The 21856-nt window shown below is 34.8% G+C and overlaps 2 protein-coding genes across 2 annotated transcripts; both read left to right on the top strand.

Moving 5' to 3' along the window:
* The first annotated feature begins 4582 nt into the window (after positions 1–4582).
* Positions 4583–5210, top strand: LOC110628857 (glycine-rich cell wall structural protein 1). Its single transcript, XM_021775678.2, has one exon. It carries the CDS (start codon positions 4640–4642, stop codon positions 5021–5023), a length of 384 nt encoding a protein of 127 aa, XP_021631370.1. The 5' UTR covers positions 4583–4639; the 3' UTR covers positions 5024–5210.
* A 3692-nt stretch (positions 5211–8902) lies between these two features.
* Positions 8903–12757, top strand: LOC110628473 (26S proteasome regulatory subunit 4 homolog A). The gene is made up of 6 exons (XM_021775136.2): positions 8903–9460; positions 10370–10615; positions 11047–11216; positions 11337–11553; positions 11702–11842; positions 12419–12757. The coding sequence occupies exons 1-6, from the start codon at positions 8984–8986 to the stop codon at positions 12500–12502; spliced, it is 1335 nt and encodes a 444-aa protein (XP_021630828.1). The 5' UTR covers positions 8903–8983; the 3' UTR covers positions 12503–12757.
* Positions 12758–21856: the final 9099 nt, after the last annotated feature.

Below are 21856 nucleotides of genomic sequence, written 5' to 3'. Positions count from 1 at the left end.
AACTTATAAATTTTTCTTAAAATAAATACATAAAAATCAAATGCCATGATAAATAGATTTAATACTGAAGTTAACAAAATTTTCAATAGAGAGATATAACTTCAATTGCACCCTATTTCCGCATTACCATTAAAATAATTATTATGCTTTCTTATTTTTTATTTTTATAAAAACAAGGGAAAATTACTTTGTAGTCCCTGAGGTTTAACGTAATTAACACTTCTGTCCCTCTATTTTGGCGACCCAACACTTAAGTCCCTCACTTTCTTTTCTGTCCAATTTCGTAGTCCTTCCGTCCAAAATAGCCGTTTGGGACACGTAAATTGACAAAATTAACCCTCTTTCTTCTTCTTCTTCTTCTTCTTCTTCTTCTTCTTCTTCTTCTTCTTCTTCTTCTTCTTCCCCTTTCTGCAACTTCTTCTTCTTCTTCTTTCTTCTTCTTCTTCTTCTTTCTTCTTCTTTCTTCTTTCTTCTTTCTTCTTTCTTCTTTCTTCTTTCTTCTTTCTGCAACTTCTTCTTCTTCCTTCTTCTGCAAGTTCTTCCTCTTCTTCTTCTTCTTCTTCTTTCTTCTTTCTTCTTTCTTCTTCTTCTTCTTCTTCTTCTTCTTTCTTCTTCTTCTTCTTCTTTCTTCTTCTTCTTTCTTCTTCTTCTTCTTCTTTCTTCTTCTTCTTTCTTCTTCTTCTTCTGGGATTTCACATGGAGAGAAGGGCATTTTTGGAAAAAATTATCACATCTCACTTTTGACTCTTTGACCAAACGGTTTAAATGGACGGAAGGACTACGAATTTGGACGGAAGAGAAAGTGAGGGACTTAAGTGTTGGGTCGCCAAAATAGAGGGACAGAAGTGTTAATTACGTTAAACCTCAGGGACTAAAAAGTAAATTTCCCTAAAAACAAAAGAGTACAAAACTACTAACCAACTCAAATTTAAGCTCAAACATGCAAGTCCAAACCCTTCTGTTTCAAGACAGTTAGCGGTGCCTCTTCCTGTCACAAGCACCAAGGGATCAACTACCATTTTCATTACCACTAGGAAAGACACATCTCCACTCTCAAATTAGAGACTCTAGCTAGCACCAGAAGATGTCGCAGCCATAGACAAAGAGCGGAGCAGCAGCCAGAGCCATGAAAGCACGAAAATACAAATTCGCCTAGATTCACCAGTAATATATAGCTAGGCAGAGAGTAACGATCGGAGGTAGAGAACGCTATTTTAGAGAAAGATCAAACGCGTACAGTCTGCCTCTTTAGATTCTTATTAAAATTCCATATATAAATTTATTAATAATTTTTATTTTTAAATTAAAAATAAATAATAAAAAATAAATTATTTTATTAAAAAATATTTTTCACTAACAATATTTTTTTGTGAAAAGTATTTTCTATAACTTACGTAAAATGGTTAAAATATTATTTTTTAAAAATTATATAACAAAAAAATTTATTCCAAATGTATTTTTTTTATGTGTGCAATAATTATCATGATGTGAAAAGCCAAAATAAACATTTGATTTATAGCATTAAATTTGATTATCCATTTTAATATATCATTAGCTCTATTATTTATAAAGTTCATATTTAAAAATAATTAAAATATAATATTCACATCAATCTTTTTAAATATAACATGTAATATTTGAGTCTAAATTGAGATATGGGTTTGAAATCGAATTTTTCCCATGGATAATACTATGAATTAATGACCGATTGAGAATTTATTGTTAAATTATAAAAAATATTTTTAACAAAAAGTAAACATATTTTTCGTTTTAGTAATAAATTCAAAATTTTGTAACTAAAACTAAAAGCATATTTTACCTTCACTAATTTAGTAATAGATTTTCTAAATATTAAAAAATTTTCACAGCTTTTTTAAATATTTTTTTAGACGTAGCAACGTCTTTTTAATTCCGTTGCTAGTTGTTAAATTTAAAAAGTGCTTTAAACTTTTTTTTTAACTTTAGAACGAATTTAAATTTATTGATAAATATATATATTTTTTATTTTTTTTAAAAATTAAAAGGTTGGCATTTGAAATTTGCAAGAGGAAAAAAAATTTATTTACACTGTTTTTTGATGGGTGGAAAAAAATAATGGGAGAAAATTACAATTTTTTTTAGTTGTATTTGAATAATGGAGAAATTTTTTGAAAGAAAAGTAGTTTTTTCAAAGAATAAATTAATAATTTTATTTTTAAATTGTTAAAAGTAAACCTATAAAATATAGAGATATTTTAATAATTTAAAAAGTTTTATTAACTTTCCGATAAATATAAATATTTTTTTTTTCTCAATTTTCTCTTAATCAAATATAAAAGAATAAAAATAAATTAATTTTTCTCTTTAATTTATCATTTCTTTTTATTTTCTCTGGATCCAAAAATGGCTTTAAAGGTCAAAGCAATCAAATCAAATGAGTTTCGTGATGGATTGCTCTGTTCAACCGGTCCAACTCAAAGAGAAGATTCTCCAATTTGTTTTCAGTTCCCGAGCCCATCAATTTTAAACTGCTGAATCAAAGTTAATTATTTTATTTTATTTTTTCAAGTACATTAAATTTACTTCTATCTTTAGGTAAAAAAAATTAATTTGCAATATAATCTTTTTATTATTAATATTTGCCCCAAATATTAATAAAATTATAATTATTTAATTATAATCTTTACAAAATAAAATTATTAAACTCTTAAATTTTATAAAATATACCTATTTAATACTTATATTATAGTTATTTATTTAAAAATATTAATTTTAAATGTTAACCTAAAAAATCATTTATTAACTTTTTTTATATAAAAATTAATGGTTTAAAATATACTTTTTACTATATAAATTGGGATGAAGAAAGCATAGCCACAAATTTACTTCATTAGTAGGTCATTATTAGCCATCACTTCTTAACAAAATTACTAAACGAACAAAAATAAAATACATCAACAATTTTAATAAAATAAGATTTAAATTGTCGTGTGAATTATAAATATATTAGTAATATAAAAAATTTTATACGCATTTGAGCGTATTCATTCAATTTAAAACTGACACATTATTTAAAATTAAAAAAATATTATTCAAAATATGACTACTTTTATTTTATATTTTAATTGATAAAGTGTATAAATTGACTTGTAGAAGTGTAAACGAACCAAACTGTTTATGAATTATTCGAGATTCGACTCGATAAAAATTTAATCGGACTAGACTCATTTTTTAAATAAGTCGAGATTGAACTCACTTTTTAAACTCGTTTAATAAACAAGCCAAATTCGAATTTAGCAGTATTCGGCTCATTTAGCTTCGTGAGTTCAGCTCGTTTAGCCTCGCAAGTTCGGCTCGTTTTCAAATTTATGGACAAACTCTCGCAAGTTTGGCTCGTTTTCAAATTTATAAACAAGCTCTCACGAGTTAGGCTCTTTTTAAAATTTATGAACAAGCTCGCGAGCTTGAATAAACTCGCGAACAAGCTCGTGAGTAGGCTCGCGAACAAGCTCATGAGTAGGCTCGCAAACAAGCTCATGAGTAGGCTCGCGAACAAGCTCATGAGCAGACTCGCGAACAAGCTCGTGAGTAGACTCGTTCGCCAACACCAATCCCACATCGAAAGCAGGCTCGCGAACAAGTTCGTGAGCAGACTCGTTCGCCAATACCAATCCCACGTCGAAAGTTGAAGGGATATGGAGAGTTGTAGTTCCTCTATAAAATGACAATCCTTCTACATTAATGCTTTTAATTAGTTTTGGATTTGAGAGATTTCAATTAAATAAAAAAATTAATTTAAAAATCTCTTAATAATCTTATAATTTAAATTGTATTTTTAATTTAAATGAATTTAAATTATATTAAATTTATTTATAATATAATCGAATTCAAATTTAATGTTAAATGAGTTTAAATTCGAGTTTTTTGAGTAGAATTTGAGTTGATTCATTAATATGATAAACGAGTTTATTATGAATCGAGTTTGAATGAAGTTAGAGTTTAATATTTATTTTATGAATTGAATTCAAATTTATAAATAAAGTTTGAGTCGAACTAATACTCAAATTTTTAAATTTATTTTTTAATTAAATTTAAACGTATTAAATTTCAACTCGACGGATTGTACTCCCATGCACACAAAACTTTTCCTTAATAGATATATGTGTATTTATGGTTTACTTTTGCATTTGGTAATGAATTGAAATGTTATTATTAGTTAGGTGTAGAATTTCAGTTTGACCGCGTGATAGTATGGGAGCAAGCAATAATTTTCCCTGTTTCTCTTGCTGCCACTGCCAACCCATACTTATATCGACAAGTTTCTGTTGTTTTGATTTCTCTGTACTATTTATTAGGATCTAGTCAGGCAGAGCAACTCAAACCAATCCCAGGAACCCTAAATTTGAAGAAACTCTATAATAATAATAATAATAATAATATAGTACAAAATCCAATTAAAAAAAAAAAGGGTTAAGTATAGAAACCAGCGTCAGAACTTTTGAGATTGCAACAAACTCTGAACTTGTATTAATAGCTCCAATTACTGCTCACAACTGCTCCCCAACGACCCCTCCTGGCTCCTGCCTTTAAAAATGGAGCGTCCGAGCTGCTTTGAGACGTACCAACAGAAAGATTAAGAAAGAGAGATAGAGGAAGAGAGATGGCGAGGTGGTGTGTTAGTGTTATGCTCGTGCTCGTGCTCGCTTTAGTAGCATGGCAAGCTGGCGCGAGAGATGTGAAAACAACTCTAACCACTGCCAAAAATGTACCCAGTGATGCTGGTGTTAGTGACCAGAAGAACTTCGTCACCTACGGTGGCGTTGGTGGCTTTGCTGGCGTTGGTGGTAATGGGATTCCGTTTGGTGGCGTTGGGGGAGTCGGTGGAGTCACTGGGCTAGGTGGTGCAGGTGGCATTGGAGGGTTTGGTGGAGTTGGTGGTGCTCCAGGTGGTGGAAGTGGCCTGGGTGGTGGCGTTGGCAGTGGTGGTTGTGGAGCTGCAGGTGGTGCTGTTGGCGGTGGAACTGGTGCTCTTCCTTATCCTTGAAACAATGGTGGATCTTTGATTTCTAGTTTCCAGCAGTATTGATGAAGAGCAGTTTATGACAGTTAAAGTTAGTTGTTGGTGTGTAGTCTTTCTTATTTCATTCATGTTTGTCATGTCATTTTCTCTATCTTTAGTTGTTGTATTGTTATGTTTGAGTGGATAAACAGTTATTAACTTTTTTAATTTATTCTGGGCTTGTCTTTTTTTATTTTTTTTCATTAAATACTAATTTTAGGAGTTAATGAGTGTTCAACGCTTTTTTCCTTTAAGTATCTCCATGAATGAATCTTATAAAATTAATTAAAATAACTATACTAATGGGATTTTATGGTTCTTCCCCTTCATTTATAAAGGGCAGAAAAAAAAAATTCAATCCATAATATAAATCTGCCTTTTTAAAGGGTAAAATTCACTGATTTTTACTTAGTCTGACTCATATGGTAAACTCAAGTTTATGTGCTCATTTCAATTCAAAAACAAAAAAAAGTTTATGTTCCCATGCCACCAATTTCTTACTAAAAAAAATACTAATCATTGTTTTTTGAAATTTTTTATATCTTTAGACTCCGATTATTTTACGAAGAATTTTTTAAAAAATATTTTTTATATTTTCTTACATTTAAAATATTTAAGAAATTTAATTAATAAAAAATATTTTATATTTATTATTATTGTATTATATGTATTGTATATAGTAAGTCTTATATATAAATCTCTTTGTAAACGTTATAATATAATAATTTTTTATGAAAAAGATGTTTTGCATTAATGAGGTGACCCATGATTAGCTTGGGTGCCAACAAACAAAATAACAATGTTTTGAAATTTACTAGAGGGTTGAAGGGGCATTGAACGACTTCAATTAGGGATTGTAAATAGCTACCACCTACCAATTTCCAAGCATTGCCCACTGTCCACAGGAGCTGTTTGCTTCTCATTAGTTTAGAGTTGTTGGTTTTGGTTTGAAGTCTATAGTACATGGAGGTCTTCCAATTTTTTGCATATACATGCAGCTTAAAGGCACCATGTGGACGGACATATATATACATATATGGGTTAAGGTTTACTTTTACTTATATGGATTAAAAGAAAAGTATTCTATCAAACCAATTAAAATAGCTATTATATTGTACGAATAAAAATTTCATTTGTGTATATGCGACTGGAAAAAATATTTTATTTAATTTGATTTCGATTAGAGTAATTAAAAATTTTAAATTTAGTATAGTATCTTTTAGAATCTTAAATATAATGCTATTAAAAATTATATTAATTCAAATATGTCTCTAAAAAAATAAAAATTTTCATATTTGGATTAACTTTAATGAAAAATGAAAAGTGAAATATAATATATAAATAAAAATAAAATTAAGAATAATAAAGATTTCTTTAGAAATAAAATTGTGCTATTTGCCCTCACCGAAAGAAGAGAGATTAATTGATGTATTTTTTTATTAGAATATTAGATTTATCCGTTGAAACTGATAACGCTTGAATCCGCAATTTCCGTCTTGACAGGATGACACTCTAACCAATTGAAATATAATTTTGAGAAAATGCAATAAAGTGTACGATTTATATATTCTTATGATTTTATTTAAATTTTTATATTATATTAAATTTTATATTAATATTGTCGTATTATAACAGAAACAGGAGTAGTATATTAATATCCACGTAGATATTCACTTTAATGATAAAAAGGATCAGAGTTAATATTGAATTATATAATATTCATTTTAAAAAAAAATTATTAATATGATAAAATATATATTACAATCACAAATACAAGGGTTATAGCTCAGTTAGGTAGATCACCTCATTTACATACACATCAATATTTTTCAAAAGAGTTCATCATATAATTAAAAGACTTATTGAAAAGTCGATATCTTAATCCATGACTTTTAAAAAACAAGAAAATAATAGTCCAGACAAAAAATTTGGTCTAATTTAACTAAACTTTTAAATGTGCAATAGAATAGAACCCATTATTGATTATTGATTTTAAGACTTTGATAAGGTGAAATACTTTTAATACGCCTGACAACCTGAAAAGAAGAGAAAAAATGTAATTGATGTTTAAAGCAAACACTCCGATGTTCAAGTTAGAAATATATATATTTGAATGGGCAAATGAGATAGCAAATAAGAGTAATATAAATGAATAATAAAATGCGTACATTGAATCAATGTTTTGAATTGCTTTTATATTATAAGAAAATTAGATTAATTAATGATTTTTCTATGCGAATTCGGTTTATATCCGCTAATAAATAAGAAATCTCATGATAATTGAATTTCTAAGGATTGCTTTGTAACAATATTCAGTGGCAAGAAACGAGTTCCACAAAATCTCTGTCAATGCATTTAAGTCGGTCTTTGTCATAGTTAGATAATGTGGTCATGAGAGCCGCCGTCTTTTAAGTCTTAAATGTGGTTTCGAGGTCCAAATTTTCTGATTATGAATATGTCTAATATTTCTATGAATAGAAAACTGCCACTATATAATATGTTTTGGACCATATTGAGTCATATATATATATATATATTTATTCAAAATCAACCTATATATAGAATTAAATATAGAGATGAATGATGAACATACATCTAAACTTCCATGTCCTTAATGTATTATTCTCCTAATAAAAAATAAGCCGAAGATGACCAAATGTCATACGAAGACTATACATTTTTTTTGAAAATATTTATAGTTCATGGAATTAATTGATATTTAGATATACGTAAGTGAAAAGATACACAATTAAGACCGTTAATTTATTTGTGGAAAATAGTTGAGAGAGTCGGTGAGACGTACCAACTCCACAAATAAGGATTGAAAAAGAGTTGTTTGGACAAAAACAAAGTGAAGTAATGGATCTTTATCGTCACTGACGGTAAATAACAACCGTTCCTAAAATTTTATTTTTTTAATAATTTTATTGCCTAATTTCAAGTTTTATTTTTAGTATATAATATTTCACTAAAATTTTATCCTAAAATCTACTTGAATTTTATATTATCTTTATTAATTTTCTTAAATTTTAATTTTATAATTTTAAATTTAAATTACGATAGACTACGAAAAACAAGGAATAATATGTATAATTTCAAGTTTTTTCTTCTTTCTTTTTATTTTTTTAATAAAATAATTGGATTTGTAAATAATACTTAATATAATATTATAAATTAATTAAAAACAATATATAATATAAAATTATACATCATATAGTTGATTTACTGATTTTATCAAAATTAAAGAAAAACATATATTGTTTTATTTTTTAATATATGTTATTATCCTTTACATATTTTTCCATATATTTTATTAAAAAAAGCATCAAAAGAATAAGTGCAGTGAGAAAATTTTCACAAAATTTCATAAAAATTAAATTTAATTCAATTTTTTCATTAATTTCTTTTTTATCTTATAAAATTTTTATTTTTCAAAAAAAAATATAAAAAATCATTCAAACTCCTTTTTTTTTCAAAATAAAATCATATTACATAGTATATAAAAATATGAAGCTAACATAATCATAATTTTATAATATTTTAATTATTATCGAGTGCGTCAAGATTTTTTATATATATTTTCCGGTTATAATATTTTAATTCAATTATATTTATAATTTTATTTGTTCTAAATTTAATAAATATTATGATTTTTATTATTTTTAATATTTCTTATTATATTGTTTTATTTAAATTAAAATTAATAAAAAATCACATATTCAAATTTCATAGTGAAATAACAAAAAATAATAATATCAGTGAGGCCCAGATTGAGCCCAAACGATGTTGCTCACAGCCTCAGCCCATGGCCCATAGGAAGCAATTTCTTTTTAATATTATATAATAGAAATTAGAAAGGGCAAAATGATCAACAAAGCGCACATTAGCTACCACAGGCGCGGCGATAGCTAACTTGTTTGCAAAGCCAACTCAAATCTCTCTCTCATGGGTCAGGGACCATCCGGTAACCGGCAGGGTCTCCCGGGAGACCGAAAGTCCGATGGAGGGGATAAGAAGGATAAGAAATTCGAGCCGGCGGCCCCACCGGCTCGCGTGGGCCGAAAGCAGCGCAAGCAGAAAGGGCCGGAGGCTGCTGCCCGGCTGCCGACTGTGACGCCATTGACGAAGTGCAAGCTGAGACTTTTAAAGTTGGAGCGAATTAAGGACTATCTGTTAATGGAGGAGGAGTTCGTGGCCAACCAGGAGAGATTGAAGCCTCAGGAAGAGAAAGCGGAGGAGGACCGATCCAAGGTTGATGATTTGAGGGGATCGCCGATGAGTGTGGGGAACTTGGAAGAGCTTATTGATGAAAATCATGCCATTGTTTCATCGTCGGTTGGGCCTGAATATTACGTTGGGATTTTGTCTTTTGTTGATAAGGATCAGCTGGAGCCTGGCTGTGCTATTCTGATGCATAACAAGGTATTGGGTTCTTTCTTGGCCTCTGGGTTATTTTTTTGAGTAATTTTTTCTACTATATATACTGAGAAGTCGAATGATTTATTAATTAGAAGTTTTTGGATGTGTTAAATGAGGGAAATGGTTTTGTTGGCTTCGAATATAAATTCTGTGGAGATTGATAAAGTGGTATATCTGATTGATCGATTGCTCACATAGCGGGATAATATTGATATTTTTTCTTTCTAACTTATACAATATTGGGATTTTGCTTGATAGAGTGGTGTGTATCTGATGTAACTAGTTACTTCAATTCCTTGTGCAGCTTAATTGGAACTTAATTTATGTTTGGAATGCTAATTTATGCATTCTAGTATGAGGAGCTAGATTTGTGTTTGCTGCCACTCAAGTTTTTGGAGTATATATTTCCTGTTCTATGTATTGAATAGAAGGTTATGGAGGAGAACGAAGTACTTTTAACTTAATATGTTGTCTTATCATTTATGTTCTGTTGTACACTATAGTGTTGCGTAATGTGATGGTCAAGGTTGTCTCTCCATACAGAAGGGATTTTAGCCAATTATTTGATGCCCACCAACATATGTTTTGCTGTTTCCCCACACTTAGTTTATCCTTCTTTCTAGTATATTTATCTTTGTTCAAAACTGTAGAAGTTTCTGCAATGTGCATATGGGCATTTAAATGGACTTGTGGAGTCCTCAATGATAGGCTAGATGCAACCTTGCTATGCAAGGATCTACTAGTAGACTATTTTCACACCATTCATATTCCCTTAGAATTGTTGGCGAATTTGTTGTCTTTCATAATTTTTGTATTAGTTTATTTTCTTTGTTATCTTGGTAAATGAGCTTTTCTCTCTCCCTCTCTTTCTCGATCTCTCTGTTTGATCACTTGCTTGTGGCTCCTTGTCAGGTCCTATCTGTTGTGGGGCTTCTTCAGGATGAAGTTGATCCAATGGTATCTGTAATGAAGGTTGAGAAGGCTCCCTTGGAGTCTTATGCTGATATAGGTGGTTTAGATGCCCAAATACAGGAAATTAAAGAAGCAGTTGAGCTCCCCCTGACTCATCCTGAACTGTATGAAGATATCGGTATTAAGCCTCCAAAAGGAGTTATATTATATGGAGAGCCTGGAACTGGCAAAACCTTGCTTGCGAAGGTGCGTACTTTTCTTTTCCTTTAAGATGCACTTGGTAAATCATCTCTCATCATTGACTACAGTAGCATTCGGTTTCTCTATTTCGTAAACGTTCATTGAATCAATATGCTCCAATATAAAGCTTTTACCTGGAAAATATACTTTACTAGATTCATGGGTTTAGTTCCTGTGTCTCTCTGGAAATCTGAGGTGCTAGTTGCAGATGTCTTATTTCAAAACAGTAAGCTTGTTCATCATGTTAACTAGGTTTGAATTCATCCTCTATTTCAAGAGAACCTTGCAAAGGTTAATATTTGTGCTCTGTTTCAAGTACATCTAAGGTTTATGCCTTCATTTGTAAAAGAGCAGCTTTTAATGCTGATCTACATCTACCAAGTATTTTTGATATGTAAAATAATTTCTTGTTCTTTGCCTTCATAATGTACTTCCAGGCAGTAGCAAATTCAACGTCAGCAACTTTCTTGCGTGTCGTTGGTAGTGAATTAATTCAAAAGTACTTGGGAGATGGCCCAAAATTAGTGAGGGAACTTTTCAGAGTAGCTGATGATCTGTCACCATCAATTGTCTTCATCGATGAAATTGATGCAGTTGGTACAAAGAGGTGAGCCATTGGACAGTATGATTCTCATCTAAACAAAATTAAGAATGAAAAGGAGGAAATATATATTTATGGTTAAAGAATTAATCTTAGGACACTTCTGATATAATATTTTCATTATAGATACGATGCACATTCAGGTGGTGAACGAGAAATTCAGAGAACTATGTTAGAATTACTGAACCAATTAGATGGTTTTGATTCAAGAGGAGATGTCAAAGTAATTCTTGCAACCAACCGAATTGAAAGTCTTGACCCCGCTTTACTTCGACCTGGTCGAATAGATAGGAAGATTGAATTTCCACTTCCTGATATCAAAACACGGAGACGAATTTTCCAGGTATCTGTTCCTTAACCTATAAGAGTACATGGAGGTTCTTCTGTCTAAATCTCCAATTTTGCATCTTGTCCCCATCTTTTAGCAATTAGAAAACCTTTCAAACTTGTTGCTTTGTATGACTTGGTAATCTAATATCTGATGATTGTAGATACACACATCAAGGATGACACTGGCTGATGATGTCAACTTGGAAGAATTTGTTATGACTAAAGATGAGTTTTCTGGAGCTGATATAAAAGCTATATGTACTGAAGCTGGTTTACTTGCTTTGAGAGAGCGACGTATGAAGGTGAGGCTGAATTTTGATTAATAAAAAAAATGTCATGGTATAGAACCTTAGATTGTTCTTTTCATGGAAATTTTATCGGAGTTTAGTCCATGCTTTAGACAAGGAGTGCTCATGTGAAAAAGGATCAGGGATACCGATCATATTTTTGGGCCACGGCTAGTTTTCAGTGCTATTTTTTGTAGATGGTTTGACTAGAGTTTATATGACATCCTTGGACTCTTAAAGAGTGGATGCAGAGAGCTGGAATCTCCATTCCTTTCTGAGTTACAGGGATGAAACTATTTGTTTACGCAAATTTTTGATTCATGGTCTAATTTTTTAGATGGGATACCATACATTAGTTAGTTGAATACTGTTAGTATTGGATATTGGCCTCCAGTGATGCACTTGCCCTTTTAAGTCATAGAACTCGGTATGTGTAGAAGCATACAGCCGTATTAGGAAAAACCATTCAATACAATTGTTATATGCACAATGGACAGATGTTGACTGACCTAAACAACTTTTTACATATTAAGTGCTTGTAATGCGGTGGTCCAGGTCCTTATTTACTTTGGTCGAAATTCTGTATTTCAGGTAACTCACGCTGACTTTAAGAAGGCGAAAGAAAAGGTGATGTTCAAGAAGAAAGAAGGTGTACCAGAAGGACTATATATGTGAAAATAATGATCTTTTGTTATTACTTAGAAAAACTGAGATCATTCATTCACTTTTGGCTTTTCTAGCTCTCTATTAATTTCTTGTATCCAAATCTGTTTTAGACGCAAAGACCTCATGCGATTTTTCCTTTTTGGATCCTTGGGAAGGGGATGGGGATGGGGAAGTAAGCAGAGGTAGGCCAAATACCTCATGCTGAAGGTTGTGCTGTGTGTGCTTTTCATTGAAGTAATGATAATTCTGTTAGTCGGAATTTCATTAGGCCCCCCTTTGTTTTATAATGAGCTCTGCAACTCCAGCCTTTTTTTTTTTAATCTAAAACAACTTTTTTATGTAAAAGTTTAAATTCCATTATTGTTTAAATAATTAAAATATGTTAAGATGGCTGTTATCTGTCATCTTCTAATTTTTTAACTATATGGTATCTTCTAAATAGCACACTACAAAGTATAATTATAAAATGTCAACGATAATCATGATAATTTTTTTTTCCTTATATAATATTATTTTATTAACCCTTTATTTAGAACATAAAACTTTAGATTAATTACATTCAATGATTTTTTGTTAATCAATTTATATGTTTAAAAATAAAATTAGTGTAAGACTTTTAAGAACTTAATTAAACCATACAAAAATTAGTTCAATGCTTATAAAAGGATATGATAACACATTGGACATATTTAATATTTGAATGATTAATATAAGTTACCAAAAAAATATAATAAACTTTTTAATAGTAATTATTAAAATTTAAAGATAAAATGATGAATAATGATACCACTCGAATTCATTCAATATGTTCAATACCCAAATTCAAATTCACTCCAAATCTAATTATTCCAAATCCATTTAATTTTATAAATTTTAATTTAGTAATTTATATAAAATGTAATTTAAAAGGTTAATTTATATTTTAAAATTCTTAATAATTAAATAAGTTATTAAATTGTATTTATTCTGAAAATATAAATATTATTATAAAAATATATAAAATATATTTATATGATAACATTATGGGCTTCACCACTCCCGTATGGGGTTAGACCCGCTAGGACAGTATTGGTCCGAGACCTCTTTGATAGACCGATCTAGCTTCTTCAGCCTTGACTCAATCTCACCAAGTGGACCGGGTCACTCACAAGCCCTAACCTACTCACCACGAGCTCAGCCCTGAAACGTGACAGGAGAAAGAACAGTAGGCCTAATCACCTCGCAGCCCTGTCTACACGCGCGCCAAGAGGAATTAAATGGCCGCCTGGCGTGGAGAGGGCGTCTGACGCTTTCGTACGTATGGACATGTATGATAAAAACAGGTGGCACTATAGCTGAGAGGCCGTTAGGTATCCCTAACAGACAAAAGGAAAGGAATAAAAGGGGAAGAGCACCTTCCCCTCACCTAAGTTTACACAACCACTGTAAATCCTATTCTCTGGATCTCAGAACATCAATTGGCGCCGTCTGTGGGTAGGGGTGAGCAGTATTCGGTTCAAACTGAAAAAACCGACCGAACCGAATCGATTTAAAAATTTGGTTCGTTTTTTTATAAATTTCGGTTCGGTTCGGTTTTTAATTTCAAAAATTTTGGTTATTTCGGTTCGGTTCGGTTTTGATCAGAAAAAATCGAAAAAACCGAACCGAACCGATTAGTGATAATAATATATTTTTTCAATAATATAGAGAAATTAAATCATATTAAAATTAAAATATTTTAATTAAATTTTAAAATATTAAAAATAAAGTGTTAAAAATAAAAAAATTATTAAAAATCGAAACCGATCAAACCGAACCGAATCAGACCGGTTCGGTTCGATTCGGTTTCTGACCAAAATCGGTTCGATTCGGTTTTTATAAACATTAAAATTTCGGTTTTCGGTTTATTCGGTTCGGTTCGGTTTTGAACCGAACCGATCGAATGCTCACCCCTATCTGTGGGAAACGAAGGAGGTCTTCTCATCACCAGAGTTTCCTTTCCTGTAAAACCCACTGAGATCCAAAATGGCAAACCACAATGAAAACTACGCTGTTAACACCCCAAATGACCTGAGCTCTGCCCAAGAGGAGCAACAGTTCTCTTTTTCCAGCCCCGCAACCGCCGCCAGCCAACCACCAATGCTACATGTTCCCTCACCAAGTTCAGCAGGAAACACGCCCCAAAACACCCTCTCCAACCAAGAGCTCCAAACCATAGCCCTTCAACTATAAAACACCACCCACTGGCTAGGGAAAATGATGCAACAGAGGGGTCTCAATACCTCGTTAAATGTGTCTCCCGTAGTGGAGGCAACCCCCATCGTAGAGCCTCAACCCACCTTCAATCACCCAGCCCCTCAACAAAGCAGCCACAGGGCCGGAGTAGGAAGCAGAGGAGTTGGTGGAGAGGAGAAGCCAATAGCTAGAGTTCATGGAAGGAGGGCAATGGAGCTTATTGACAATGATGAAGCGGAAAGCTATCCTGTAGAAACGGCCAGGAGGACAAGGAGTGAGGAATGGGAGAAGGATATCACCTGGAAAAGAGGCTGAGACAAGAGGAGGACGTGGATCAGAAGTTGCAGAAGATGAGACAGCAGCTTCTGGCCGAGCTGGGGCAAAAGAGAATAGCCAGACTTTCTTACCCACCTCCTCACCTTTCTCGGGGTGGATCCAACAAGAGACCATCCCCAAGAAATTCACGATGCCACCTATGGTGACGTATGACGGAGCAGGGAACCCGAGGGAGCACATCCTCAACTATAAGACCTTTATGGAGCTGCAGACCCTGTCGGATGCCTTAATGTGCAAGGTATTCCCTACAATGCTCACAGGACCGGCAAGGGCCTAGTTCAATAGTTTGGAGACAGGGAGTATCAGAAGTTTTGGCGACCTCGCCAACATTTTCGTCAGCCAGTTCATAGCAGGAGTACCAGCTGACAGGAAAACCAGTTATCTGGAGAAAGTCAGACAAAAGAGGAATGAATCCTTGAAGGAGTACATAGCCCGTTTCAACACAGAGGCCCTACAGATTCCCAAGCTGGATGAAAGTCGGGCTGTGGAAGCCATGCAGAAGGGGACCACCTCCCCTGAGTTCTTTGGCTCACTATGCCGAGAACTGCCCACCTCCTTAGCAGAGTTGATGAAAAGAGCGGAGATTTTATGTAACAGCCCGGCCCCGTACGACCGGCCCTGTTACCGCTCACAGCCCGTGACCTTCCTCTGGGCCCAGCCACTGTGAGCAGCTCTTAACATCCCTTCACCCTCACGGGTTCCAGGCAGGATTTGTCCCCTTGGTTCGCGGGACTCTAACCCGTTCTTTCCAAGTGGATTTGGCCCAAATTTCCCTTTGGAAATTAGGTCGCCTCCCCCACTGCTCGAACCCTTGACCTCCCACTTTAAGGGAATAGTCTGGTGAGAGTGAGTACCAATTGTTCCAAGTGGACCAGACTATTCCCTTAAAGTGAGCAGTGGGGGAGGCGACCTAATTTCCAAAGGGGAATTTGGGCCAAATCCACTTGGGAAGAACGGGTTAGAGTCCCGCGAACCAAGGGGACAAATCCTGCCTGGAACCCGTGAGGGTGAAGGGATGTTAAGAGCTGCTCACAGTGGCTGGGCCCAGAGGTAGGTCACGGGCTGTGAGCGGTAACAGGGCCGGTCGTACGGGGCCGGGCTGTTACAGGCAAGATGACCCTTACCAATAAGCATGTTTGCTAAAGAGGCTGCAGATAAAGGAAAAGTCCCAGAAGAAAGGAGGCCGTACAGACATGAAAGATGGCATAACAAAAGACCCGAGGTATACAAATAGCCCTGGGACAGAAGAGAGCAGAGGCCACTGATCAAGCATAAATTAGCCACATTTTTATTATCTTTTTTATTGTTTATTTACACATTTTTTAGTTTAATTTATGGTTTTTATCTTGTTTTTACAGAAAAGGAAGAAATTGGGAAATTGGAGAAAAAGTGCAGAAAATTGACAGAAAAGTGATTGGGTCAGTGATTTGCCCAGTGATCTGCCCAGATCAAGCTGAAGCAGAAACCTGGAGGCAACAGGCAGAAGTGATATGGGCAGTGATTTGCCCAAGACACTCGAAGACACTGGCCAAATCACTCGCAGAGACAGAGAGGACTGACTCACAGAAAAGTGATTGGGTCAGCGATTTGCCCAATCACTTGAAGAAACTGGCCAAATCACCGGGCAAATCACCTTGACAGCAGAAACTTGACAGCAGAGCGGGAAAGACAGCAGAAAACAGAAATCCGAATTTTTAGAAGTCCAAATCCAACTCAATCACTATCAATACAAATCCAAGAGCCACGAAAAGGACTTCTCATCCAAGGAATTCCAATTGCAATTAAATTCAACATCAAAAGAGGAGTCAAACACCAAATCAAAAAGGGATTTTGAAACCCTAGATGGATGGAATTCTGCAGCTATAAAAAGAGAGCCTCCAAACCAGCAAAGAGGAGCTTCTGATCAGCAACTCAACTCGCCAGAAACTCTCCAGCATCTTCCTTTTTCCTTTCTTTTCATCTTTTGTGTACTTAGTCCACCATGAGTGGCTAATTTCCTTCCTTTCTAGTTGAAGTTGGTGAATTTCAGATTTTGTGATGAATTGGGAGATTTAATACTCCATTGTTGAACTCTTGTTTATTTCAATATTTATGCAATCTGATCTTTTCCATAATTATTACTTTGCTTTTAGAATCAATAAGGGCCCATTGCTTTTAAATTTCTAAAGTGATAAATTGTTTGAATGATTTAGGTCTGTAATTGCTTAAATTGTTTAAACTCACATTTAATCAAGTTGCATGATCTAAACTTGACCACGCGGTTGGCAAGGTTAGAATTAGGTTTCTCTAAGTCTTAATGCAGTTAACAGTTGTTCGATGCTATAATGCCCCAAGGACGTTCCTTGGCAACTTGTTAACTAGTGTTTGATTAGCGAACGTTTCCTAATCAAACTAGAACTAAGGAGGAATTTGGATTGTGAGAAGCGTCTTCCACATCCAAAACTAATTTATTGGAATAAATAGGAGTGTTAAAGAATCAATGATCAATTCTAAACAATCTGAAATAAGATCCATACTTCAACTAGAAGCTTTTCTCTTATTGATTTACTCATCTTTAAATTATTTGCTTGCTATTGTTAATTAGCTTTAGTACATCTTCAACACAAAACCCCCCTCTTTTATTTACTTGTTATTTACTTGACCTAGTCATTATTAGGAAAATCATTGGTGTCAATTCTCTGTGGTTCGACCCTATTGCCACTATCTACAAGTTTACTGTTGATTGTCTAATAGGTTTATTTTTGACGGCTTTGACAACCGCTTATCAAAAATTGGCGCCGTTGCCGGGGAATTGATCTAACTAACGTATTTTCCTTTTATGACCAGGGCTGATTTACAAGCATGGCTACGGTAAGTATGTCTTTTCTCTCTTCTCAAATTTCTGAACTAACCTCTATTGTGAGAAATTATGGTCAAGCTCGACAAGTTCAACAACTTCAACAAGCATATGCATTTGAAGGATTCTATGGACAGCCAAGACATAATCCCTACCTTGACACATACAATACATGTTGGGGAGACAATCTGAGCTATGGCTATGCTAGGACAGACCACTACCATGACTACCAAAGAGATCTGCAATACAATCCATGTTGGGGGGACAATCCGAATTATGGCTATGCAAGGGCTGACTACTACCAAAACTATCAAGCCCAAGCAACACCTCAAAACTCCAATATGGAACTTGAAGAGATGGTAAGGAAATTGGAAATTTCTGGAAAAATTCTCCAACAGAAAGTGGATCAAGCGGTCAACTCAATGAACGCGCACATATTAAGAAGAGAGGAAGAGCTTCAAGATCTATGGGACGATGACGAGGAAACAGACCAAGCTGCTGAGTCTGCAGCACAAATCACCACTGCAGAACCTGCTGCTGTCCAAAAATCAGCACCAACCGAAGCTCCTGCTGCAAAAACAGCACCTGCTGTCCAAAAATCAGCAACCTCAGAAATTGCCCCCACTGAACCAGAAGTTGCTGCACTTGCTGAAACTGCCAAAATTACACCAGAAATTACAGAATTTGCTGCTGTCCAAGTTGCTGAAAATAGAGACAGCAACTGCTGTCAAACTGCCACAATCACTGCTGCCCGCAAATCAGCACCAGCCGAAGTACCTGGTACATCCCCTGCTACTGTCCATAAACCAGCAACTGCTGGAAGTGCCCCAACTGAACCAAAATCTGCTGAAATTTCTGAAACAAACCAGCCCCCTGGACAATCCAGCACAACCAGATTGCTAGCACAGGTAAGTTGTTGTTTGCCCTCCCAAACTCAGATAAATCCAAGGCAAAATGTTAGTGCCATCACATTGAGGATTGGAAAGGAATTGCAAGACAATAGGGCTGAAAAATTGCAAAAACAGGCCATGGAAGAAATTCTGCCAGAAAGTGATCAAGGCAGTGATTTGCCCAATTCACTAGTAGAAACTGACCCGATCGTTGGGCAAACTGAGCTGTCCAGCAGTGATTTGCCCAAATCACTAGAGAAGGCAGAGAGTGATCTGCCCAAATCAACAGACCAGGCAGAATCCATTCAAAGGCAGAAACATCAACTTATGGAGAAATTCAATGTACCTCCTCCCTTCCCAAAGAGATTTGCAAGATCCCAAAAGGAGAAAGAGGAAAAAGAGATATTGGAGACACTTCGCAAAGTGGAAATCAACATACCCCTACTTGATGCTATCAAACAAATACCAAGGTATGCTAAATTTCTCAAAGAGCTATGCACCAATAGGAGGAAACTTGCTGAACATAAAAAGGTAAGTGTGGGGGAGTGTGTCTCAGCTGTCATTCAAAGGAAACTTCCCACCAAATGCAAGGATAGAGGAATGTTTGCCATTTCATGCAAAATAGGCAACATAGGAATAAAGAAGGCCATGTGTGATCTTGGAGCTTCAATAAATGTCATGCCTCTTTCTATTTTTAACTTGTTGAATGCAGGTACACTCAAGGGCACCAGCATTATGATCCAATTGGCTGATCGATCTGTTGTCTACCCCAAGGGAGTGCTAGAAGATGTGTTGGTGCAAGTGGACCAATTAGTCTTTCCAGCAGATTTTTATGTTATTGACATGGAGGAAGACAAGGGCAAAATCACCTCTGATATCCTACTTGGAAGACCATTCTTAAGTACAGCAAGAACTAAAATTGATGTGCATGATGGCACATTGACTATGGAGTTTGAAGGGGAAGTTATCAAATTTAATGTTTATGATGCCATGAAATTCCCCAATGATGTTTCTCCTGTTTATGGCCTTGATGTTATTGATGATTTAAGTCAAGAAATTTTTGATTTTGATCAAGAAAATTTACTTTATGATGGTCTTTGCAGGAAAGGAGAAGTGGACAGCAACATCACTGAAGCAGAAAAAACAGCAGACTGCTGTAACTTGCTGGATGAGAGTGATTTGCCCAGTGATTTGCCCAGATCACCAGATAATCTGCTCAAATCACAGCCCAAATCAGACAGCAAGCAGACAGAAAACCAGCAGACAGTAGATACACCAGATCTAAAGCCCTTGCCCAACCACCTCAAATATGCATACTTGGAGGCTGGAAATACACTTCTAGTAAATATTTCCAACCAGCTCAGCCAAAAAGAAGAAGAAAAGCTCCTTGATGTGTTAAGGAAGCACAAAAAAGAAATTGGGTGGACCTTGGAGGACATAAAAGGCACCTCAAGACCATTCGGTGGAGGCTCAAGACAGGATGCAGCACATGGAAAGCATGTTGCAGCTGCTGGTTCAACATTTTCTGCCCCAGCACCGTGACAGATAGCGATTTGCCCAGTGATTTGCCCAGTGCTTGCCCAAGTCACTGGCCAAATCACCCACAGGCCAGGAAGTCCCTTTCCCTTTTCTCCTTCATTTCTCTATATATATATTCAAACATTGAGGACAATATTTGGGATAGGTGTGGGGGTACTGGAGAGTATTTATTCACTGATCACACCATCTTTTGATTTCTTTTTGATTTCTTTTTGTTTCTTTTTGTTTCTTTTTGTTTCTTTTTGTTTCTTTTTTCTTTTTGCATTATTCTTATCCCTTTTTTGCACACACCAGAATTTTTTTTCACTTTTTGCACACACACACAGAATTTTTGTCTTAGCTTTTGCTCTACTCAACATAGATAACAAGGTTAAAAGAGTTTCCTTATCTCATGACCCCATTGATCTACCACCCCTTTAAGCCTAAATTGAATCATTCACAGTATGTTACCTTCACTTAGGGAGTTTTTCTCTTGAATTAAATCCTCAAATTTGCTAAGGTCAAGGGAAATAAAAATACAAATACATGCAAACACAAAGTTAGTGTAACTCCCTAAGAGCTGATTTGCCCAAACTATCATGAAAAACCAGCATAAAGCACAAATCATAAACCTGTTCCAATGGTCTAAGACTATGAACTGAGCCTAATAGCCACTTGGAGAAGTGACTGACTGAGTAACCGGGGGTGTATCACCCATGTACACAATCGCGTAAAAAGGTCAGTGACTTTTTCAAGCAAATAAGTTTCGATGGTCTAGACTATGAACAGAGCTAGTAGCCACTTGAACAAGTGACTAACTGAGTAATCGGGGGTGTATCACCCATGTACACAATCGCATAAAAAGGTTAGTGACTTTTTCAGGCAAGGATAAGAATAAGTGCTGCTAAAAATAAAAATAAAAAGAAAGAGAGAAGAAAAGGGGCAAGTCACTCCTAGGGGTTGCATTAAAACTAACATAAAGGAATAAGCATGATTGATTCAAAAACCTTTCTCTTGACCATGGTAGGTGAAAGGAAACAAGGAAAGGAGAGGATGACCTTAGTGCATGTACTCTATACTGTGATAATTCAGATTAGGAGTCTAGGGGGGCTGATTAAGTGGTACTTAGGCTCTAAGGAAAAAGGGGCTTGATTGGCTAAGTTATTTGTTGCTTGAGGACAAGCAAAAAGCTAGGTGTGGGGGTATTTGATCAAGCATAAATTAGCCACATTTTTATTATCTTTTTTATTGTTTATTTACACATTTTTTAGTTTAATTTATGGTTTTTATCTTGTTTTTACAGAAAAGGAAGAAATTGGGAAATTGGAGAAAAAGTGCAGAAAATTGACAGAAAAGTGATTGGGTCAGTGATTTGCCCAGTGATCTGCCCAGATCAAGCTGAAGCAGAAACCTGGAGGCAACAGGCAGAAGTGATATGGGCAGTGATTTGCCCAAGACACTCGAAGACACTGGCCAAATCACTCACAGAGACAGAGAGGACTGACTCACAGAAAAGTGATTGGGTCAGCGATTTGCCCAATCACTCGAAGAAACTGGCCAAATCACCGG

Source organism: Manihot esculenta, chromosome 12 (genome assembly GCF_001659605.2).
Source record: "Manihot esculenta cultivar AM560-2 chromosome 12, M.esculenta_v8, whole genome shotgun sequence".
In the NCBI taxonomy this organism is placed as follows: Eukaryota; Viridiplantae; Streptophyta; class Magnoliopsida; order Malpighiales; family Euphorbiaceae; genus Manihot; species Manihot esculenta.
This window is presented reverse-complemented; position numbering and strand designations above follow the sequence as displayed.

Bases quoted from the DNA above. Each gene is read 5' to 3' on its own strand.
- LOC110628857 (XM_021775678.2), top strand. From the start codon at position 4,640: ATGGCGAGGTGGTGTGTTAGTGTTATGCTCGTGCTCGTGCTCGCTTTA.
- LOC110628473 (XM_021775136.2), top strand. From the start codon at position 8,984: ATGGGTCAGGGACCATCCGGTAACCGGCAGGGTCTCCCGGGAGACCGA. The intron at 9,461-10,369 runs GTATTGGGTTCT...GCTCCTTGTCAG, and splicing joins CTATTCTGATGCATAACAAG to GTCCTATCTGTTGTGGGGCT. The intron at 11,843-12,418 runs GTGAGGCTGAAT...TCTGTATTTCAG, and splicing joins TGAGAGAGCGACGTATGAAG to GTAACTCACGCTGACTTTAA.